The sequence below is a fragment of the Podarcis raffonei genome, chromosome 3 (genome assembly GCF_027172205.1).
Source record: "Podarcis raffonei isolate rPodRaf1 chromosome 3, rPodRaf1.pri, whole genome shotgun sequence".
NCBI lineage: Eukaryota > Metazoa > Chordata > Lepidosauria > Squamata > Lacertidae > Podarcis > Podarcis raffonei.
In genome coordinates, this window is record NC_070604.1 from 2745130 (window position 1) to 2765324 (window position 20195).

A 20195-nucleotide genomic window follows, 5' to 3' on the forward strand; every position below is an offset into this window, starting at 1 on the left:
CTAAAATGCAGGGAATGTACCTTGCTTTTTAAAATATATTTTTATGAAATGGCTTTATGAAAATAAATAGGTATGGTCAAGGAAAATGTGGGGGGAAACATCAGAAAACTTGTGTAGGACTTTGAACTCTTTTTGATGCACACAAAAGTTTGTAAGAGAGCTTTCTGTTCATTTTTTCACCTTGTGGGATGCAAAGCAACTCCCAGTGTTGACTTTGATATTTAAGCCATATGCCTTCCCTCCATCCTGTTGAATGTCATTATTAATTTCTGTGCTGCTCCTAGCTCACAGCCAGCTGGATCAGCTTCAGACACTGAGATTAAACCACAAATTAGTAAAACAAAGAATAACTTAATCTATAACTGAACAAATTCAAAGGCCTTGCCTTGTGCTTTGAAAGACCATTTGACTTAATGCTGCTGATAAAGGCCAGTATTTTCAGTTTCTTGGAAGAGTTGTTTGTTTCTTTTTTAGCACTAAGGTGCTGATTTCTGCAAGTATCTAGCTGGAATAAAATAAGTACTGTGGCATTGCATGTCTCAGAAAAACTAAGAGCTTGGTAATTGTTGTCTTAAAGAAAGCGAGAATCATAAATGTTGGAAGGGATCCCAGAGTTCATCTAGTCCCCACCCCACCCCACCCTGTACGATACAGAATCTGCACTAAGAATGTTAGAACAGCAGGAGGCAGTTCATGGAAAGAGGCTTTTCAGGCTCACATCTCTCCTCCACACTCATAGAACCCTCTCCAGAGGCTCTGGGGGACGTAGTCCAGCTGGGTCAGACTAAAGCACTTTCCAGTCAAGCAGCAACCTGTTTTTCACCATGCCCTCTCCTCTCCCACTCTTCCCCTCCAGCAACTGGTGTTTGGAGACATGCTACCTCGGATGCTGAGATGGTGTACAGCTATCATAACTTGTAGCCTTATCTTCCATGAATTTGTCTATAAGATCATGAGATAACTACAACATGACTCCCAATTCCCATCAGCCACTGTGTTACTGTTTACCTTTCTCTCTTTCTCAGTATTTCAACTCAAGAAGTTGTCAGCTAGTGCTTGGAGCAGGTGCCCTGCAAGTGGTTGGCTTGAAAACAATAACTACAAAAAATTTAGGTATGGATTTGGCTTAAACTTTCTATGGTCATGTAAATTCCCTTTTCAATTTTCTAAAGAAACTTCGAGTAAGCAGCTTTTCCAGAACATATTTTTGTGGTTGTAATGTGGTTGTATTGCAAATTCTTTTATGGGCAGTATGTGAAGGAGCTAGCATGCAATAGATATTTTAAAATTCAGTTCAGTTCATGAAAAAGAGCAGCCTTCTGATTAACTTTTGTGTACTGGCACAGTAAGCCTTAGGAACATGCTGTTGGTGAATTTCTAAAATAAAAGTAGTATTTCCTCATGCAGAATGCTGTGCATATTTTCTTTATTGCAGTTTGCATAGGAAAAGATCTCATAGTATAGTAATAGCTCTTCTGTGTTGTTTTGTTCTGTTTTCTTCTCTGTCTTCACAGCCCTCTCATCACGCTGCCTGCAGCTCATAGTGCACTACATTCCTGTTATCAGAGCTCACTTTGAAGCTCGCCTGCAACCCAAACAGTTCAGCATGCTTAGGCATTTTGACCACATTACCAAGGTATTTTTCTAATAATTTTCTGGATTGAAATACCTTGTTACTATTGTTGTTGTTATTAGGTAAGAAAAACCTGCATTTTACATTCCCTGCATGGGCCGTCGTTTTGGTGGTTCCAACCTAGAGGTGTGCATTACTATGGTTGCATAGTAATAACCTCAGTGCAATGTGAATGTCCATTTGCTCATCTGCCTTTGTTCATTGACAGTCCTGGGAATAAATGCTATAGGATCTCATAAACCTTTTTCTTTTCTTCTGAATAAGTTCACATCCATAATACCAATTCCAGCAACTGCCAACAGATTCCCTTTGTGCTGCAGTCCCACCTGCTCTTGCTTCCTTTCTCTAAACTCCCATCTTCCATACTCCATTGTACATGGGAGAAAAAGCTGTCTTTTAAGCATCTAGAACAGTGGTTCCCAATTAGGGGCCCGGGGAACCCTGGGGGTCTGCGGAACACACTCAGGGGGTCCATGGCACCGTCCCCTGCCAGGGACTTGCTTATCTTGTTAACTGCACAGTGAAAGCCTTCCAGGGGTCATCCAGCACCTGGGAGGGGGAAAACTTGTGAAAGAGTTGGGGGATGGCAAGTAAACTGGGATTGGGCAAAAACCTCTGACACAGTTTCATAGGAAGAGAGTGCAAACAGCTCACATGCTTATCATTTTTAAAAAATGTAAGGGATCCCTCCCCCCTTGCTCTCTACTTTTTCACTGAAAAGAACTTCTAATTGCTTTCAACAACTAGTTTAGTTTAGAGGACTCTCCCACTGCTTGTAGTACGGTTTTCAGTTAATCTTGCCTTATGAGTTTGGGATTCATGTCTCATCTTGGAAGTCCAACAGGGGAAATAGCTAAGCAAATTGCCACTGTGATTACCACAGCAGCTCAACCTCTGATGATTTAGTTTAGTGCTACGGCTGGGCAATCCTTTCTTTTCAACATTGTGATATATCAGTAGCTAACAGAGCCTAGGACTTGCCGATCAGAAGGTTGGCGGTTCAAATCCCCGCAATGGGGTGAGCTCCCGTTGCTTGGTCACTGCTCCTGCCAACCTAGCAGTTCGAAAGCACGTCAAAGTGCAAGTAGATAAATAGGTACCGCTTCGATGCTCCGTGCGCTGCTCTGGTTCGCCAGAAGTGGCTTAGTCATGCTGGCCACATGACACAGAAGCTGTACGCCGGCTCCCTCGGCCAATAAAGCGAGATGAGTGCAATCCCAGAGTTGGTCACGACTGGATCTAATGGTCAGGGGTCCATTTACCTTTACCTTAAATACCGGTATATGCTGATATATTACTATGTCTGGAATTTATCTTGGCTTCTTCTTCCCACCTTAGGGCAGTAAGAAGCAGCTGAGAAACATGGCCCACCCCTACACAGTGAGCGAGTTCCGATGCCTCTCGGGCTTATGTTTGATCTGAGGAGCATTGGGGCTTTGCTGAAATGCTCAGCTGGGGGTGAAAGAGGCCTCTTGTCCCCCAGCTGAATGATCCAGAGGGGGGCTGGAAGCTCCGTTAACTGCACGGCTGAGGGGAGCGGCAACCATGCACCCTTCAGTGGAGCAGTTTCATTGAGCCCCCACCCTGCCACCAGCTCATGTGACCCCAGGGCAAATTAGAGGCTCCATAAATCTGCTTGACTGAGGCTAGGGCAGCCGCATTCCCCTCCGCCGAGCAGTTTAAAGACGTGGAGGGAGGAACAAGCTGTATTGTGCCTCGCCGACACAGCTTGTTTCTGCCACTGTCAGTGTGAGGGCAGAGTGGGATGGTGGCTTCACTCCGTGGTAGATCGCTGGTGAAACTGCTGCAGCTCCTGAGTCCCTCTGCTACCAGCGCCAGCTGGAGGGAGCCAAGAGCTCAAAGAGATTAATGAGTTGAGCACAGGAGGACTAAATAACAGTAATAAATTACTACTACTACTACTACTACCATCATTCCAACATTCCAGCTGTTTTCCACTCAGTCTTCCCCAATACCTTATCAAGCCCTGGCCAAGCCTTCACCTATGTCTTGAAGGTGCAAGATCCCTTAGTTAGCAGAACCATAGGCTGCAAAATTTTGCTAGGATGTGCCATTTCAGATTAGAAGTAAGGAATAGCATGTTTGAATACTCTCTCATACAAAAAGCCTTCTGCATATAGAACATGTACAAGTTAGGGACACAATTCCTTTTTAAAAATTCAGTTGTAGTGGGGACACATTTTTCCTGCTGTCTGGTGATAGGCAGTTTTTGGTAATATAACAAATTTTACATAAAATCCTTTAGTAAAGCTAACATCCCCTAGGCTACCCCACATTTTCCTCAAATAATTGCTTTGCACAGGTAACTACCACAGAGTTATCAAAATTTTCCTAAGTGGGGGTCTGTGGCTTGGCTTTAGAAAAATAGGGGGTCCTCAGTAATTAGCTAATTGTGAACAAAGTCTTGTTTCATTTGCATGGAGATTTGGATAAGATAAGAAACTGTAATGGGCTTGAGAGAGATGTAATTTCTTCCATGCAGAAGGGAAAAAATTGCTTTTCCTCACTTTCATACTGTTGCACAAGTCTTGACTTTTCCCAAAACTCCCAGCTGCCACAGGTGTTGGTAGTGAGGACAAATGTAGACTAGACTAATTGGTCAGCCGGCATTTGTGGGCGCCTTCCAAGTATTACTGATTAAAAATGTAGCAGCAGCGGCAAATGCATTGTAGTCATCTTTGTTTTTCTTCATGCCTTCTGGATAGGCTCTTTAGGACAGACTCTTGCATAAATATAAATAATAAATATTATATTCTTTTCAGGATTATCATGACCACATAGCTGAAATTTCAGCAAAGCTCGTAGCCATAATGGATAGCTTATTTGACAAGCTGCTCTCTAAGGTAAATATTTGCGGATAGAATCATGCTTCTTAACAAAGGTTTAAGTTCTTCAGCTCATACAGAATACTCAGTGGGTACATGGACAATACTTTCCTTGTTCAGGTGCTTATTGTTTCTTAGCAGTTCAGTATGCTTAGGTATTTTGACTACTTTAGCAAGGTATTTTTCTAATAATTTTCTGGTTTGAAATGTCTTATTTTTAGTATTGTTATTTGTAGCAGAGAATTATAGAGGATACCTCTAAGTTTTATCAGATAATTGCTCCAAGACGTCCACTGTGCAGTATTTTGCTAACTTTACATTAGTAGTTCAATGGCAAATAAAAGAATAAATGTCCAGATATGGACCCCAGACTCATAAGGCAAGGTCAGGTGTGCCTCCCTTATACATGAAGTATCACATTCTTAAACAAAGAATCCAGTTCCACTCCAAACCCAGTCTCTGTGTGTGCAGAGGTGTACATGGGAGTTCCCCGTGCAAACAGCCCCTCCCATTGCATGCTGAGCTATATTGTATGTACATAAAGTAACTATATTGTGCATAGCTCTTTTGTGCATCGTATTTGCATTTGCAGAAAACTTACATACTGTTCTTTGGGGCAGTTTTTCTTAACAGCTGGGAAAGAAGATATTTTATGGTAGTTATCTGATCAGAATTTTAGCACATTACAAATCATCTGTATAGCACGTCATAGTTGATGATGAGAAACTGAACCAGTCAGCAGAAAGATTATTACCCCTGATGAGACTAGGGTCTCAGGGTTGGATACATTAATTTAAAATACAATGTTAAAAATAGTTTAAAGCAATCTACTTGTGGTGAACCTGGCTCCTGAATCACAAAAATAGGGTGATATAGGGTGAAACTCTTAAGAAGATATTTATCAGGTGTCAAAGGCCAAGGTAAAGATGCGTGCCTTCAGCATTCATTGAAAATATATGTTGAAGTTGCCAGACACAGCTTTGAGGAGAGAGTTCTACAAACTAGGGCCTACCACAGAGAATGCCTTCTCCTGGGCCACCACCCCAAGTACTGTGGACAGCAGAACTACCAAGCAGGCATCCCCTGCTGATCTGAACACCTGAGAAGGTCTGTAGGGAAGGGGGTGGTCCTTCAGATATTTGGGGCCTGAATCATTTGGGCTTAAAATGCTAACATAAGCACCTTAGATTGGGCCCAGAAATGAACTGGCAACCCATGAATTTCCAGTGTTTTTTTAAAGTAGCAGCCAGAAAACAACTTTAGTGACACATTCCCTGTCTTTGTTAACAGTATGAGGTGAAAGCACCTGTTCCTTCCACCTGCTTCAGGAATATTTGTAAACAGATGGCAAAGATGCATGAAGCAATATATGACCTTCTTCCTGAAGAGCAAACACAGGTGAACCGTTTTGAGTGGTGTGTTTATTTCTGCTGTAGGAGTGTCACGTATGCTCCCAATAGTTGAAGAGGCATCTGCAAATGAAGTCTACACTTACTGATACAAGGAGGATCACATCTCATGTTATTTAAGATCTTGGCTTAAAATGCTATGCATAAGTAAATTATTCCTTATTTTATGTAACATATAAATAGTAAATATCCAAAAAATAGAGATCAGTATTGGAATAGCTTTACCTCATTTGAAATATGGCTGCAAGTAAAGCCTTTAATTATGGAGTCTTTTAATAGCCTTGGCGAAATGGTCCACTAGGTATTTCTGTGTTGTCATGCTGAACCAGGTGGGTTGGTTCCCGCTAGCATTCAAAGGCAGGAATGTACTCCGCTCTTAGGAACTTGTAACTAACTCGTTCCCAGAAGCGACCTCATTCTTGGTTTTTTTGCCAGGTTAGAGAAGGAAGAAATTGTGGGAGACCTGCAGTCAACCCTAACAGTGCTAGTGAGTATAGAGTAGCATCAGTGATGGGAGAGATGTTCTTCTCTTCCTCTTTCTCATGCTGCACACAGTGGAGGCAGACATGCCTCAACATAGCTCTCTGCCTCGTGTGTCTGAGGCTGCCTTTGCTGTATTTATCATCCCCAAAACAATTATCTCCATTTCTTAATGTTGCTACGTGACTGTGACTTGATTAAGTAAAGCATTTTTAAACTAACTTCAGAATGTGGTCTATTTCATTGTATGGGGTGGGGTAGAAGGGGACCAGTTGACTCAAGCAGCAGGAATGGAATTAAAAGGTTTAATAGCCCAATCCTGTGCTTCTTTAATCTGCTTGATGCCAGATTTAAACTCTGCTACTGGGGCTCTTTATGCGCTAGTCCCGTGTTTTCAAAAACAGGCACCAGTCGTTTCCCTATTGTTTGTTAACCTCCACACATGGGTCCTCTTACCAATACCCATCAGAAATCCACACAAAGATGGAAGAGAGTTCCAGTTGCAAGCAGTGCCCAGTGGTATTGGCCTGCCAGCAACCCAGGGTAGTCTGCTGTCATCTGTGGGACTAGTGACTGAGGTTGCTTCTGGAAATGGGCCAGTTAGAAGTTCCTGAGAGGCAAGTATATTCCTGCTCTCAAGTGCTAGAGGGAGCCAAACCCACCGGGTCTAGTATGGCAGGATGGGAGAATGGACTCTTTTTATTTAAAACAAGTAACATATACTATTTAATTGCAGATATTGTCTCATTAATTTTACTTGTAAGTTTGTGTGTGCTTGGGCAAGGAGATTCCCATGAATCAGAAAATAAGTAAACCATTTCTTGGTACTAGTTTAAATATTATGGCCCCTACATGAAAGCTACTGACACCCATATCTCCATGGCCACACCCCAAGTGGGACTGTAGCATCTATAAGTAGCTTCACACCACCACTGTATATTATTAACCTTTGGCGCAGTCCATTCATGCAGAGTTGTTATGTGAGATTACATCATGGAAAAAGATGCCATACTTTAGCATGGTTCCAGGGGAAAGTATGGAGAACTAGGGGGTTGTTTTTTAATAAAAAATAAAAAATGCTGGAACCATTCTTTATGAAGTGCTCATTATTTTCTGTGCTGGCGGAAGTGCACAGTGGCTCATAAATGCGAAGTTGGGTATGTACGTGAAACTGAGTACAACTCGCAACTTAAGTGCATTTAACTTGCACACATATGCTTGGCAATAAAATAAAAATAAGGGGGCAGAAAGGGGGCAGACATATGGGAAAAGAAGAGTTTGGCAATCCTACCCACCACTGAACCCAGTGTGTTTTGACTACACACAATTTTGGCTTTACGCGCTAGCCCCAGAACATAACCTCCGCGTAAGTTGAGTCTTCTGTATTCTTCATAGTCACTCCTCAAGAGAACAAAACCTTTCACCTTCTTACTATATATTCTAAAAAGGAACATCTTCTATATTGTTCTCTAGATGTTGTTTTTAAGAATTAATGCAAGCTACAAACTTCACTTGAAGAGGCAATTGGCCCACTTAAATGTAGTCAATGACGGAGGACCTCAAAATGGGTATGTTACACAAGGTTTTTTATATAGGAGTTCAAGGGTAAGGCTGCTAAATACAGTCTATCTCCTTTAAGCATTTGATTGATACCACTGGATGGCTGTGCACAGAAAAGGACCTAACACTATGGAAAAGAACACAAGTGTTGAGATCCAGAATACAATAAACGTTTTGAGAAAGAGAATTCTAGCAAGAGAATATGGAATTTAATGGATGCATATTTGATGTAGTTATCTTATAGAAGTTATATTATTAAACACAAAACATAGTATTTTGTGATTTTGAACATCACAGCTCTTCAGGAATTAAAAGCAGTTTTACTACTACCTTACACTAATAGTAGATGGTGATATTTTCTAACTGTATTAACTATACAGGGTGGCCCAAAAGTAGATATACAGTTGAATCAATGAAATTCATCACAACAGATTATTTGGGTACACATAGATGACATACAACAAAGTTGCAGTTAAATTTCAGGCTGGCAGTTAAACATAATAGTGGAGTCAGATAAAAGGATTATTGTGAATGCTGAGGGCAAACTTGAGTCCAGTACAAATAAAATGGATTCTAAAGCAGTATACCTACTTTTGGGCCACCGTGTATTTGTGTTGAAATGCAACACAAATACAGTACAAAGCAAAATAGATCAGGCTTAGCACACAAGCCCAAGTGCACAACACTTAGCTTGAAACAAGATCTAAAATTCTTGCCGATAGGTCCAGCCCTTTTGTCTCCTCAATGTGTTTATTTCTGTTTCAGATTGGTTACAGCAGATGTAGCTTTTTACACTGGAAATCTCCAAGCTTTGAAAGGGCTTCAAACCCTAGACTTGAACATGGCTGAAATCTGGGAACAGAAGAGGTGATAGTCCAGCAGAGCAGAATTGCCTCTTGGCATGGGATGGTTTCTTCTTTGTAGAAGATGAATTATTGGAACACAGAAGAGGAAGCTCCCTTGTGATGTGGTGAAAACCAACTATGGGAATGACTTTGATAGTTCTTTTGCAAGAAAAGTGATCAGTTCTCTGTGCAATTTCTTCATTCTTTCTGGAACGAGGCTCAGGTTTCTTTGGACCAAATCCAAAAGAATATATAGCTGTAACACAGCTGTAGTTTTCTAGAGAGTGCTCTGTAAATCTTTATATTAAAAAGATGCTTTGCATTTCCTCTAGTGCAATGAAATTCACATGGTGTCTCACCTTTATTTAATGATGGTAGTTTGAAAATTCTTGCTGTTGAATTATAGAAAATGTTTTCAGTATAAAACTTTACTGTTAAATTATTTTTTTACAGATGTTTCTATAAAGTCTTATCTGCATAGATTTGGATTTGTTAGGGTGCATCCTGTTCCAAAGTATTTCTATAAATGATCTTCATACTCCCACCAGAAGATGACATTTTAAATGTTTCCCAGCTCTTGAAAGTAAAGCCCTGCAACTTATTCTGAGTATAAGGAGGGCATGTTAATAAGATAGCTTATCATAGCCAGTAAGCTTGTCAAACTATGGGGGGGGGGGAGTGTGTTAATTTTTTGAACACTTCTTTTAAGAACCCCTTCCATGGACTTCTAATTTGCCAACTTCCATGTAGTTTATTTACTTCCTTTCCCACCTGCCCACTCTATTTAAAATGTTAAGTGTAGTTCTGACTACACACTTAAGTGCAGCAGGAGATGAGGCATGACTAATTTATGAATACTTTTTCTAATGCTACCTTTCAGGCTGGTACCTGCCTCTCTTAAGTAATGAAGTGCCTGTGTATTTCACCTCACAGCATTTTTACCTAAACCCAGTGAGTGCCTACTCTTGTGATGATTATGTACAATGATAGTCTACCATGTTTGTGTGCCTGTGATTTCTTCAGACAGGCATGCCTATCTGTTAACATTAGCAGAAGTCGTTGTCAATCAAATAAAGTTGTAAAAATGAGCTGTTTAAGAGAGCAACTTCTTTAAGAATAGGATAAGCACAATGCCAGATTTTGTTAAGAACAAAAAAGAAAATTCAGACAGGGGGCTTGATGTTATTTATTTCTGTACCTTCCAGATGTGGAATTTGTTTCCACATTTGTAACAAGCAAAACATGATTTAATTCTAAGAACATAAAGTACACTGAGGTGGTGATATTTTCCCATATTTAGAAGTACATTTAGGATTTCTTAAGAAGTAATAGCTAAAAAGTAAGAGAAGCTAGAAGATGAGGGGTGACAGTAAAGGAGTAACATTCTAAGGTGTCTCTTCTTTGGGTAAACAGAGAGCAATAACTCCAGCTTTAGAGAAGGATAAAAGTGAGGTAACTGAGCAATGCTATCGTTGCTGTGATGGTACTATAGCTTGAAGGTATTAACTGTAGGAAGGAAGACAATGTTAACCCTTAAGTACTAGACATTTTAAACAGCTTATGTGCCATATTAATAAATCATCTAAGTGTTTTATCATGGGTGCCATTTATGGTGGTTGCACTTAATAGTTAACAGCGTATTTCACAGCTTTTTCAGTTACAAGCCATTCAAAACTCATTGAACATCAGCATCTTAAAACATCTTACACAAGAGATGTCTGCCTTTTCTTAAGACAAACAATATTGCACTTTAGATTATATTAGCTGAATTATAGATTCATTTAAAGATCTGCATCTTAAATATTCTTTCAGTTAAGAAAGTACAGAAAAATTACTTAGAAATAATACTGTTGGTACAGTGAGTGGATAGCTAAGCATAGAGACCTTCTGTGTACAAATCTAATGCCTATGGGTTCTTCCACTTGTGAAACTAGGAAATATTACCAACATCTCTGTTAGTTCACTTATTGGATCAGTGATCAAGGATCCGAAGATTTCCAGAGACTATCTTGTTCTCCAATACAGCTCCTGGTGGGATGTCTATCCTGTCACCATGGTTTGCAATGATGATGACGGTTCCCTACATAATAAAAGAAAAAGGAAAAAAAATTCAGATACTTTTTTTTTTTTAAGGAAGAGTGTGCTGCTTGGACTTGAACTCTTTAATTAGATTTTCTTAACTCAGCTTTTAACTGTTTTGAATTAATTCTAATACATTTCATACAGTGATTCATGCCAAGCTTGTATGGCTGGTATAAAATAAATACATCCTAAATATTTACCTACAGAAATTCGTAAAACTTAGTTTACGTACACTATGCAATTTAGTCATATTTAATAACTCTGCATACAAATAATTTCAGGCCCCATTTCTTTTGAAGACCAGCAAAGCGGTACTGAAGGTATTTCTATTTTGTCACTCCAAACAGCAAATAAGGATAAATTGTGATTCGAGGACCCAATCCACGCATAGCTAATCTAAAGGGAGTGGAGGGTGGGTGACTCGAAGAAAATGTGTGTGCAATGGCGGGGATGACTGGCGCAGCCGCATTTGAACGGCAAGCCACGCCCCCGCCGAGCTTCCCTATTGGGTGCCCAACCGGGGAAGGGCATGGCGCTCCAGCCCCTCAAGTTGAAGCAGGGGGCAGAGCGCCCCTGCATGACGCGGGAATCATTTCCCGCTCACAACTCCTCCCCTCCGGGAGGAGGAGAGGCTTTCCACCATATTAATCTGAGATATATCAATATTTAGAATCCTGTGTACAGCTCTGGGCACACCTCAAAAAGGTACAGAAAGGCAACTTCCAGTTCAAACCTATCCCTTTTACTGAGAAGTCTCATTGGTCAATGGGACTTTACTTCCCACTATGTGGATATAGGTAGTGTTAACAAAAATCAAAGGCTTGGAGGAATGCCTAAAGTACTTGTGCCTTTTTATTTGAAGAAGACTTTGGGAGATAACAATTATGAATGACTGCAGATCACAAACAGAAACACATAAACAGAGATGTAAAATATGCTAGAACTTGGAAGTTGGCAGCAAGTTCAGGACTGACAAGGAAAGGCTTCAAATAATGCACAATTAATGTTTGAAATCAAAACTGATTAAAAGCTCACAGTGTTAACTCAGGTCAGTTCACCTGAGGTCAAACTGAGAAGGTATCAAGACTATTAAGCAATGGCAACCTAATGAAATGTCCATGTTTCAAGGCAGTATATGTGATACCTTGCAATTAGCAATCAAAAACTTTTAAAAAACTAAATATTCGGTTCCTGGCATGGGACACTTTTGCCCCTAGCTGTGGTTCCAGTCCAGATAGAAAGCACAGGGCACTCCATCTACAGTGGTACCTCGGGTTACATACGCTTCAGGTTACATACGCTTCAGGTTACACACTCCGCTAACCTAGAAATAGTGCTTCAGGTTAAGAACTTTGCTTCAGGATAAGAACAGAAATCGGGCTCCGGCGGCGCAGTGGCAGCAGGAGACCCCATTAGCTAAAGTGGTGCTTCAGGTTAAGAACAGTTTCAGGTAAAGTACGGACCTCCAGAACAAATTAAGTACTTAACCCGAGGTACCACTGTACATAGGAAGAAAAGCTTCTGTTACCACCAATGGGAGCTTTTCTTCCAGTGCCAATAGCAGGCATGAGAGACACAATCTGAAATGAGACCACAGCTGGGGCATATGGTCAAAGCCCCCCATGCCAGAGTCCCAGTCCAGATCAGGCCACTTTTACAACTTTTAAAAAGCCATCCACACTATTTCTAATTAAATGAGTGGTCCCTGGTTGAGTTTGGCCATTAGAGATGCCACATGTCATTTCTCTTACAGAGATTTATCACTATATTTTCAGATGTAGTGTGATTCTTATTTTGGGTACACACACTGGGAAACAAATGGTTTTCAATAAATTTCTCGAAGGCAAATATATACTTTCTTTCACATATTACATGTTCTACATCTAATGAAGAGATTAATATTTGTATATTTAATCTTAAGGAAGGTTGACAGATCAATGATTTCTACATGCTAGCAAAACACAAAGGCAATTTGTATACAGAAAATTGTATGACCTACCTTTAATGCAACATTTTTGCCAAATGTGACATCGCCTGAAACAGTCAGATGATCCAGTTCTAGCATATCTGGTATACTTTCAAACCTCTTCAGGTAATCTTGAACCTTTTCAAAAAGCAGGCATTAAAGAATGATGCCCCAGGTCCCCATATATGTGTCATCATGAAAGATTTGTCTGGGAATTATTTGAAATATAAACAACTACATGGCCTACCTAGAACTATGCTCATTTAGTTGTTTATCATGGAATTCTATAACTTTCTTTTTTTCCTCACCCCTTTAACTAAAGACAATTATTATTTTCCTATAGTTTCATGCAAAATGCAAGTGATTAATGGACAGGGAATTGCAGTCATGGGGGCAGCAGTCCTTTTCTAAATTCATCTAAGTTTAAAGGTTTCTGGTAGGTATCACTGTTATCCCTCTGGAAATAAAGGCAGGCTACTCATAGCTTTAAGAGATGATTACTTGAAGGACCCGGGGTTGCAATGTTCACACCCAGGATAGAGCAAATGGGAGCTTGCTCATGCCAGTTTGATGGATCAACACGCCTGACTTGGATCTGGGTTAACAATGGAAAACTGAACTGAACAAATGAGATTGTGTAAGCATCCACTATCAAATATGCCATTGTCATAGGAGAATATTTATAAGAGTTCTGACGACAAAAGCAGTTTAAAAATAATGTGAAAACAAGGCACATCAACCTGCTTCAATTTGCCCTTGAATACCTACCATAGTAGGTTTTCTGGTCAAATGCTGATGTGAAGGAAGTCAAGAATATCACCTGTTGCCCGAGGGGTTTTCTAGTAAGGGTCGAGATTTTCCAGTTTCAAGATTTTCAAACAAATCCACAAACCAATTGAACTGTGCCACTTTCATTTAAGTACATCTAGTTCTGCTGAAGTAAACTGAGCCTAGTATTCCCAATTTGAGCTACTCTGCCAGCAACAGTGGTAAAGACATCAGATAACACAGAGCTACTCTACGGCACACCATCTAGAGAAGGCAGATCTGGCTAAAAACAAACCACACAGCTTAGATAAAAAGAATGGCTTTTTAAATCAAACCTCTCAATTAGAAAGAGACTTAACACATTTTCTTTCTTTCCTATTATCTAAGATATATAAGCTTCTTTTGGGGTGGGAAACAAAAGACGAACAGGTGAAACCAGTGATGATACACTGGGCAAGGGATTTTAGTTATAATACAGAAATGGAAGCATGGGAAAGGTTATGAAATATGGATTTGAAATTTACAGCATGTTATACATTGAAAGAAAATTATATGAAAATGATGTACAGATAGTACTTAACACCCAGTAAATCAGCAAGAATGTATAAGTCAAAATTAGACACATGCTGGAAATGTAAATAGGAAAAGGGCACATTCTATCATAGATGGTGGTCTTGTAAGATAGCATAAGACTTCTGGGAAATTATTTATAATGAATTGAAAAAAATGTTGAAGGTAACTTCTATTAAAAAACCAGAAGCCTTTCTTTTAGGGATACTAGGGCAGGATATACTGAAAGACCAAGCAAAATGGCTTATGTATGCAACCACAGCCACTAGGATGCTCTTTGCACAGAGTTGGAAAGAGGACACTGTCCCAACAAAGGAAGAATGGCAAGCAAAGTTAAATAAAGAATGGCAAAATTTACGGGAAGAGTAAGAAATCAAGAAGAATGGGGGAGATATGTGGATCATCTTAAAAAATATTGTAAACAAGCACACCAGCAGGATTAATTTAAAATCAAGCAATTAAAAGGTGACTTTGGAAGAAATATAGAGAGAAACAAAAGGAATTAAGGAGGAGGAGATGCAGTTTTGAAAATGTTTTTACAAGAAACCAAGGAAGGGGAAGAAGGTAGTTATGTAAATGTAATTGATGATTATTATTGTTAAATTGAAAAATGAAAATAATTCAAAAATAAAATAAAACCACACAGCTTGGTCCACCATTACATGCAAATATAGTCAATGTTTTACTGCCTAGCTATAAACAATTAAAAGGAGCTATTCTACAAGCTAGAATGCCTAGCCCTAGGCAAATAAAAAGTCTTCTCCTGGCACTAAAAAACCATCCAATTAGGCATCAGATAAGCATGTATGTGAAGAGGATATGCCACACACAAATGCAAGTCACCACCATCAAGAAGGTCCTCTCTTCATCTGAGATTAAAGGACCTATTGGTAGCAGTGGGCTCACCAGGGGAGATAGAAGGGTTCAAGCAAGCAATGGTAGATACTAGTTGTTCGGGTAGCAATCCACCAAGCCATTTAGTGCTTTATAAGTAATACCTAACACTTTCAAGTTGGTTTATAAGTAATACCTAACACTTAAAGTTGGTCTTTAAGGTGCTACTGGAAGGGGAAAAAAATTTTGTTTTAACACTTTCAATTGTACCTGAAAACAGACATGCAAAACTGTGCCTATTTAAATACTGATAAGATATACTCTATACAGCTGGTCACAATTAGTAACTTAGCAGCTGTGTTTTGCAATAAATTGGAATCGCTGGGAAATATTCAAAAGGCAGTTCTCTATAAAACAAATACTAGCAACCCATTCTAGAAGCGATCAGAGCATGGATAATTGTCCCGGGCTCTCTCTGGCAGGAATCTCAGCTGTGCTTCATTCTTAGCTGGTGAAAGGCACTGCATGCCACAGATGCCGCTTGGACCTCTAGTGATGATGATGGATCTATCAGGACTCCCAGACTCTAGAATTAGTCCTTTTGGGGATTGAAGCCCTATCCAGAAACCATCTTGCTGACCCACCTACCAATGGAATCTGTCTTATTTAGATTGAACTCCAGGTTTCTGTGTCTCATCCAATCCGCTACTGATCCCAAACACTAATTCAGTAAGTCTACTGGTTAACCTGACTCCAGTGAAATAGAGTAGAATTGATTGCCATTAGCATCGCGAAGGCACCTCACTCCAAATTTCCAGTTCATTCAATTTACTCTTAGGGCAGCATTCAGGAACGCAACTAGATTGGCTTCCATGTGAAGCCATGAGAAGCAGCTTGATAAAACTGTTTACCCATCATCTTGTTCCTCTCACTTAAGAGCTGGGCTTACCTTGGTGAAAGAGCTTCCCAGTTTGACCAGGGGCACCGTAGGGAATTCCCTTTTCTCACTCATTGTTAAAGATCCAGCATTAAGGCTATATAGATTGGACATCACAAGTAGAAGATCAGACGTGGTCTTGACAGGCAGAAACCTGCTACGGGGTACATTTATTCCCAGAGAATTCTCAAAACTTTTAATGGCAGCACCAACAGCAGTCTCCAGCTGAATAACATTTAAACCACCGTCTAATGTCTGGAAGAAAAAGCTTCATCAGTTAAGTAACTGTTCAAGAACGTTAACTGAATTGGTAACAATGATGATGATGATTTAAATTTCTGTTATTTCTTTAAATATCACAGAGTGGTTTACAATATAAAACACAAAAACACATACCACAGCAACAAACAAAAACAATACCCCCCCCCCAGTTTAAAAGGCCAGGCTGTTTAATTAGCCAAAGTCCTGGGAGAAGCTTTCACCTGGCTCCTAAAGATATATAACTAATAGTCGCTCCATCCAAAAAGTATAACTAAGGGGAGGAAGAGATCCCTAGCACTTCATCCTAATACCTCTTGTTAAGGTTTATTTGGTCCCCTAAGTAGCCTGACGTGAAAGGGAGGACCTTTAAGGACTTGGCTGGTGATAAAAATCATAATCCCTTTTAATTTGTGTACTGCCTTTCTATACTGCTAGGCACATGGTGGTTTACAAGCTGAAGGAACAACTAAATATACAACAAAGTTTACACATCTTATAACAATACAATACAAATAAGTCATAATAAAAATATATGTTAGTTCATTTATTTATTTACATTAATTGCCAGTTCTTGATCCTTAAAACCAAAATCGATACATAATAATTACATTATGTTTTCCAATTTAATTTGGATATACTCCTGTAATATCCAAAGCTTTTTATATCCAAAACTTCTGAAGAAGTGATAAAGAGAAGTATAAATACTTTCTGAAATACTTCTCCCATTACTTAATCCAAAAGGATATATTTTGGATCAGGCTTCCAATATTTCCTAAACTTGACACAAAGTTTTCAAGATTGGCATTTTTACCCTCTCTTTTCAATTTTGTCCCTTCAGTTTCTGACCTTTTCAGATTCTTACCTTTGGATTGACAATAATTTCCATATCAATAGCATTCTGCTCCTGTAGCCGTTTAATTGCAGAGAGTGAAATCCATAGGTTGTTTGTGTTGAATATTTTGAATTTTGAAACAGACTTGAATTCATCTACATGTGGTTTTGGCACCTGAGCTATTTCCACTAGTCTCAGTTTGTTCTCATATTGTGTGAGCGTACCACCCTGGAAAAACAGAGCAAATATAAGTGAAATGGAATTTTATGTGGGCACAAGCAAACATAAAAAAGCAAATTTACCTTGCTAAAACTAACTGTGACCTGTTTGCCTTTGGTTTCTAGCTTAAATTAGACAAGTGATCTTGGCAGCATTCAGCTAGAATGTTTTCACCAGTTCCATGCCACCTATTACACAGTTGGACATACCAAGAGTTTTCTACTTGTTTATTAAAACAGCCATTTAATAGTGGTTTTTCTATTGTGACTTTGTTGACAGAAAGATGGTTCAATGAAGTGATAGTTTAAGGTAACCTATAACTTAAAGTATAAATAATGGATCTTGTTTTTGCTTGCATTTTAATTGTTTTGAAATTGTTAGTGTCTTGACACAGCCAAAGGAGACAAATTCTAAAAAGAAATTAAAATAGGCAGGTCATAAATAGAAAAAAGTTAGAGTCTATCCCCCGTTAGAATACTACTTGCTTTCATTCTGCAGCGCACTACAAATCTTGGGATCAGATTCAGGATTTCATCGGCTAGTGGGGAAGTAACACTTCTATGGGTCCAGTTTCTTGTATCAATTATTACATTCTCCAATCATTTCAGTCCTTGGTATGTGACTTACAATGACAGAGACAAAATTCTGAAATAAGTATTTGTATTTACCTTAACATCTGCCCTCGTTTTATTGGTGACCTCCATGACAAATTCACACCGTTTTCCATTTGGTGAACTCATGAGATGGTTAAGGATGTAGAGATCAACAGTGGCACCAAGGTTATCTATGTTGGACACAAAAATATACTCCTTTCCCTCACCAATAAAATTATCTAGCAATCCAGAATTATAGAAACTTGCATAGATGTCCCCATGGCCTGGGGGATACCATGCCTCTGTATTCTCTCCTGAATAGGACACATCTTTTGCTACTGGTAGTAAAGACTCTTTATTAATCCGTGGGTACCTGTAAAAAAAAAATACCCTTTAAGACACCAACGTGGGCTGGAGAGCAGTTGAAGTATGGAAGGGAGATAATGGACAGTTTTACAAAATATTTCTGACCTACAAGGGAACTTGGGGTAGCAGAGGATAGAGGGGCCACTGCCAGCTCAGCCACTTTGCAGCAGCCACTATATCAGGCTACAGCAGAAGAAAGAAGGAATGTAGTGCAATTGCGCGCACACACACACACACAGTGGAACCTCAGTTTTCAAACGTAATCCGTTCTAGAAGTCCATTCGACTTCCGAAACATTCAAAAACTGAGGATCAAAGGGCTGTCAGCAAGTTCAATGTGGAAAATTGAGAAATGCGCCTCGGATGTTGTTCGACTTCCAAGGCGCATTCAAAAACAGAAGAATTCACTTCTGGGTTTTTGGCGTTCAGCTTCTGAAACATTCGGCAAACTGTCTTCAGAGGTAGCCCTATGTATAACGCATCACAGTAACCTACCCTGAGGTTACCAGAGCATAGACAACAGTAGTTAGGCTATCCCTGTCCAGACAGGGCCGTAGCTAGGCCACCAGCAGAAGCTGATTGAAGGAACTCCACGCCACTGAGAACACTTAAGCCCCAAGTGACAGCGAAGAATCCAGGAGTACCCCCAAGCTATGAACCTGCTCCTTCAGAGGATTGTCTAGGGAACCACCCACTAACAGGGTCTCAGTCTTATCTGGATTGAGCTTCAGTTTGTTGGCTCTCATCCAGTCCATTATCAAGGCAAGACACCAGTCCAGCACTTCCATTGCCTCACATGCAGATGTAAAGGAGAAGTAGAGCTGAGTGTCATCAGCATATTGCTGACAACATACTCCCAACTTCTGGATAACCCCACCCAGCGATTTCATGTAGATGTTGAACAGCATAGGGGATAGGATTGAGCCCTGCAGAACTCTACATGGCTGAAAAGCACTCCCCAAGTGACACCCTCTGGGAACAACAATCCAAGTAGGACTGGAACCACCAGAAACCACCCGCTTCTTACTCAGACAGTTGCTCCAGAAGGGTACCATAGTCGATGGTATCAAAAGCCACTGAGAGGTTGAGGAGAATTAACAGGGACACATTTCCTCTGTCTCTCTCCCGCCAGAGGTCATCATACAGGGCAACCAAAGCGGTTTCTGTGCCAAAACGGGGTCTAAACCCCAATTCTATCAGCACAGTTGTAGACATACATACATAATTTCATTTGTATGCCGCCTTTAAACCATGCTCAACGCAGCTTACAATATGCAGGAAAAAATAATTACAAACATAACAAAAGTAGGAATAAACAATAAATTAAAAAAAATCACACAACCAAATTAAAACAATTTCCACATGAACATATAAAATTAATAGACAAAATTAATACTCCCCACCAACAAAAACCCCTAAAAAACAAAAGCCCAAAATACTCTTTTTGCTCCTCCTCTCATCTAATTCTTTCACCCCAGCTGGTCATTAGAAGAACTTTTCACCAAGAAGTTGTATCTGAGTTAGCTTATTTCCTCCTCTCTTCCAATTCTTTTTTCTTTTCTTTTTGCATTTTTAGATTGCAAGCCTAATGGCTGAGATATGTTTGTAGTGACCTATAAGCTGTTCTGAAAGCTTTTTCTTTCTTTCTTTTTTCTTGCTGAAAAGTGGGTTTTTAAATTCTTTAAATAAATAAATTAAATTAACTCCAAACATCAGCTACAACTTAGTTATACTACATGTGGCTATGACTTTCTGCTCACAGAAAAAGTGTGTATTTCTGAATTTGATGCCCTTTAATCTCAAAGGACAATTTAAAATCAACATATGGGGGGGCAAGGGCTGCTTAAAAATGCCTCTAACACTGTAGAGGGATGGTCAAGCTACATAGTGAAAAGTGATGCGAGTTCCCACAACATTGCAAGAATACAGGGGAAGAGGTTAGGGAAGAGAATGACCTCAAGCAGTTGTTTCAAATTGCCCAAATGGAAGTAAATT

At 39.7% G+C, this 20195-nt stretch overlaps 2 protein-coding genes across 7 annotated transcripts in view; one reads left to right on the plus strand and one right to left on the minus strand.

The window, feature by feature from the left end:
• VPS54 (VPS54 subunit of GARP complex) overlaps positions 1-9861 on the plus strand; it is a 51491-nt gene extending 41630 nt beyond the window's left edge. For 3 of the 4 annotated variants that reach the window (XM_053380312.1, XM_053380314.1, XM_053380313.1), the window contains exons 18-23: positions 1026-1113; positions 1515-1636; positions 4417-4497; positions 5770-5877; positions 7842-7936; positions 8694-9861. In XM_053380312.1, coding sequence (XP_053236287.1) covers positions 1026-1113; positions 1515-1636; positions 4417-4497; positions 5770-5877; positions 7842-7936; positions 8694-8799 — 600 coding nt within the window. In that variant the 3' untranslated portion in view covers positions 8800-9861. The remainder of the gene's footprint in view (positions 1-1025; positions 1114-1514; positions 1637-4416; positions 4498-5769; positions 5878-7841; positions 7937-8693) is intronic. The other variant, XM_053380315.1, reaches the window with a different exon arrangement.
• An 80-nt stretch (positions 9862-9941) lies between these two features.
• The window catches only part of UGP2 (UDP-glucose pyrophosphorylase 2), a 30712-nt gene continuing 20458 nt past the window's right edge, over positions 9942-20195 (minus strand). For all 3 annotated transcript variants that reach the window (XM_053380344.1, XM_053380342.1, XM_053380343.1), the window contains exons 6-10: positions 17911-18208; positions 17054-17251; positions 15943-16185; positions 12855-12959; positions 9942-10853 (exon numbers count right to left, since the gene is read on the minus strand). In XM_053380344.1, the coding sequence (XP_053236319.1) occupies positions 10746-10853; positions 12855-12959; positions 15943-16185; positions 17054-17251; positions 17911-18208 (952 nt within the window). In that variant the 3' untranslated portion in view covers positions 9942-10745. The remainder of the gene's footprint in view (positions 10854-12854; positions 12960-15942; positions 16186-17053; positions 17252-17910; positions 18209-20195) is intronic.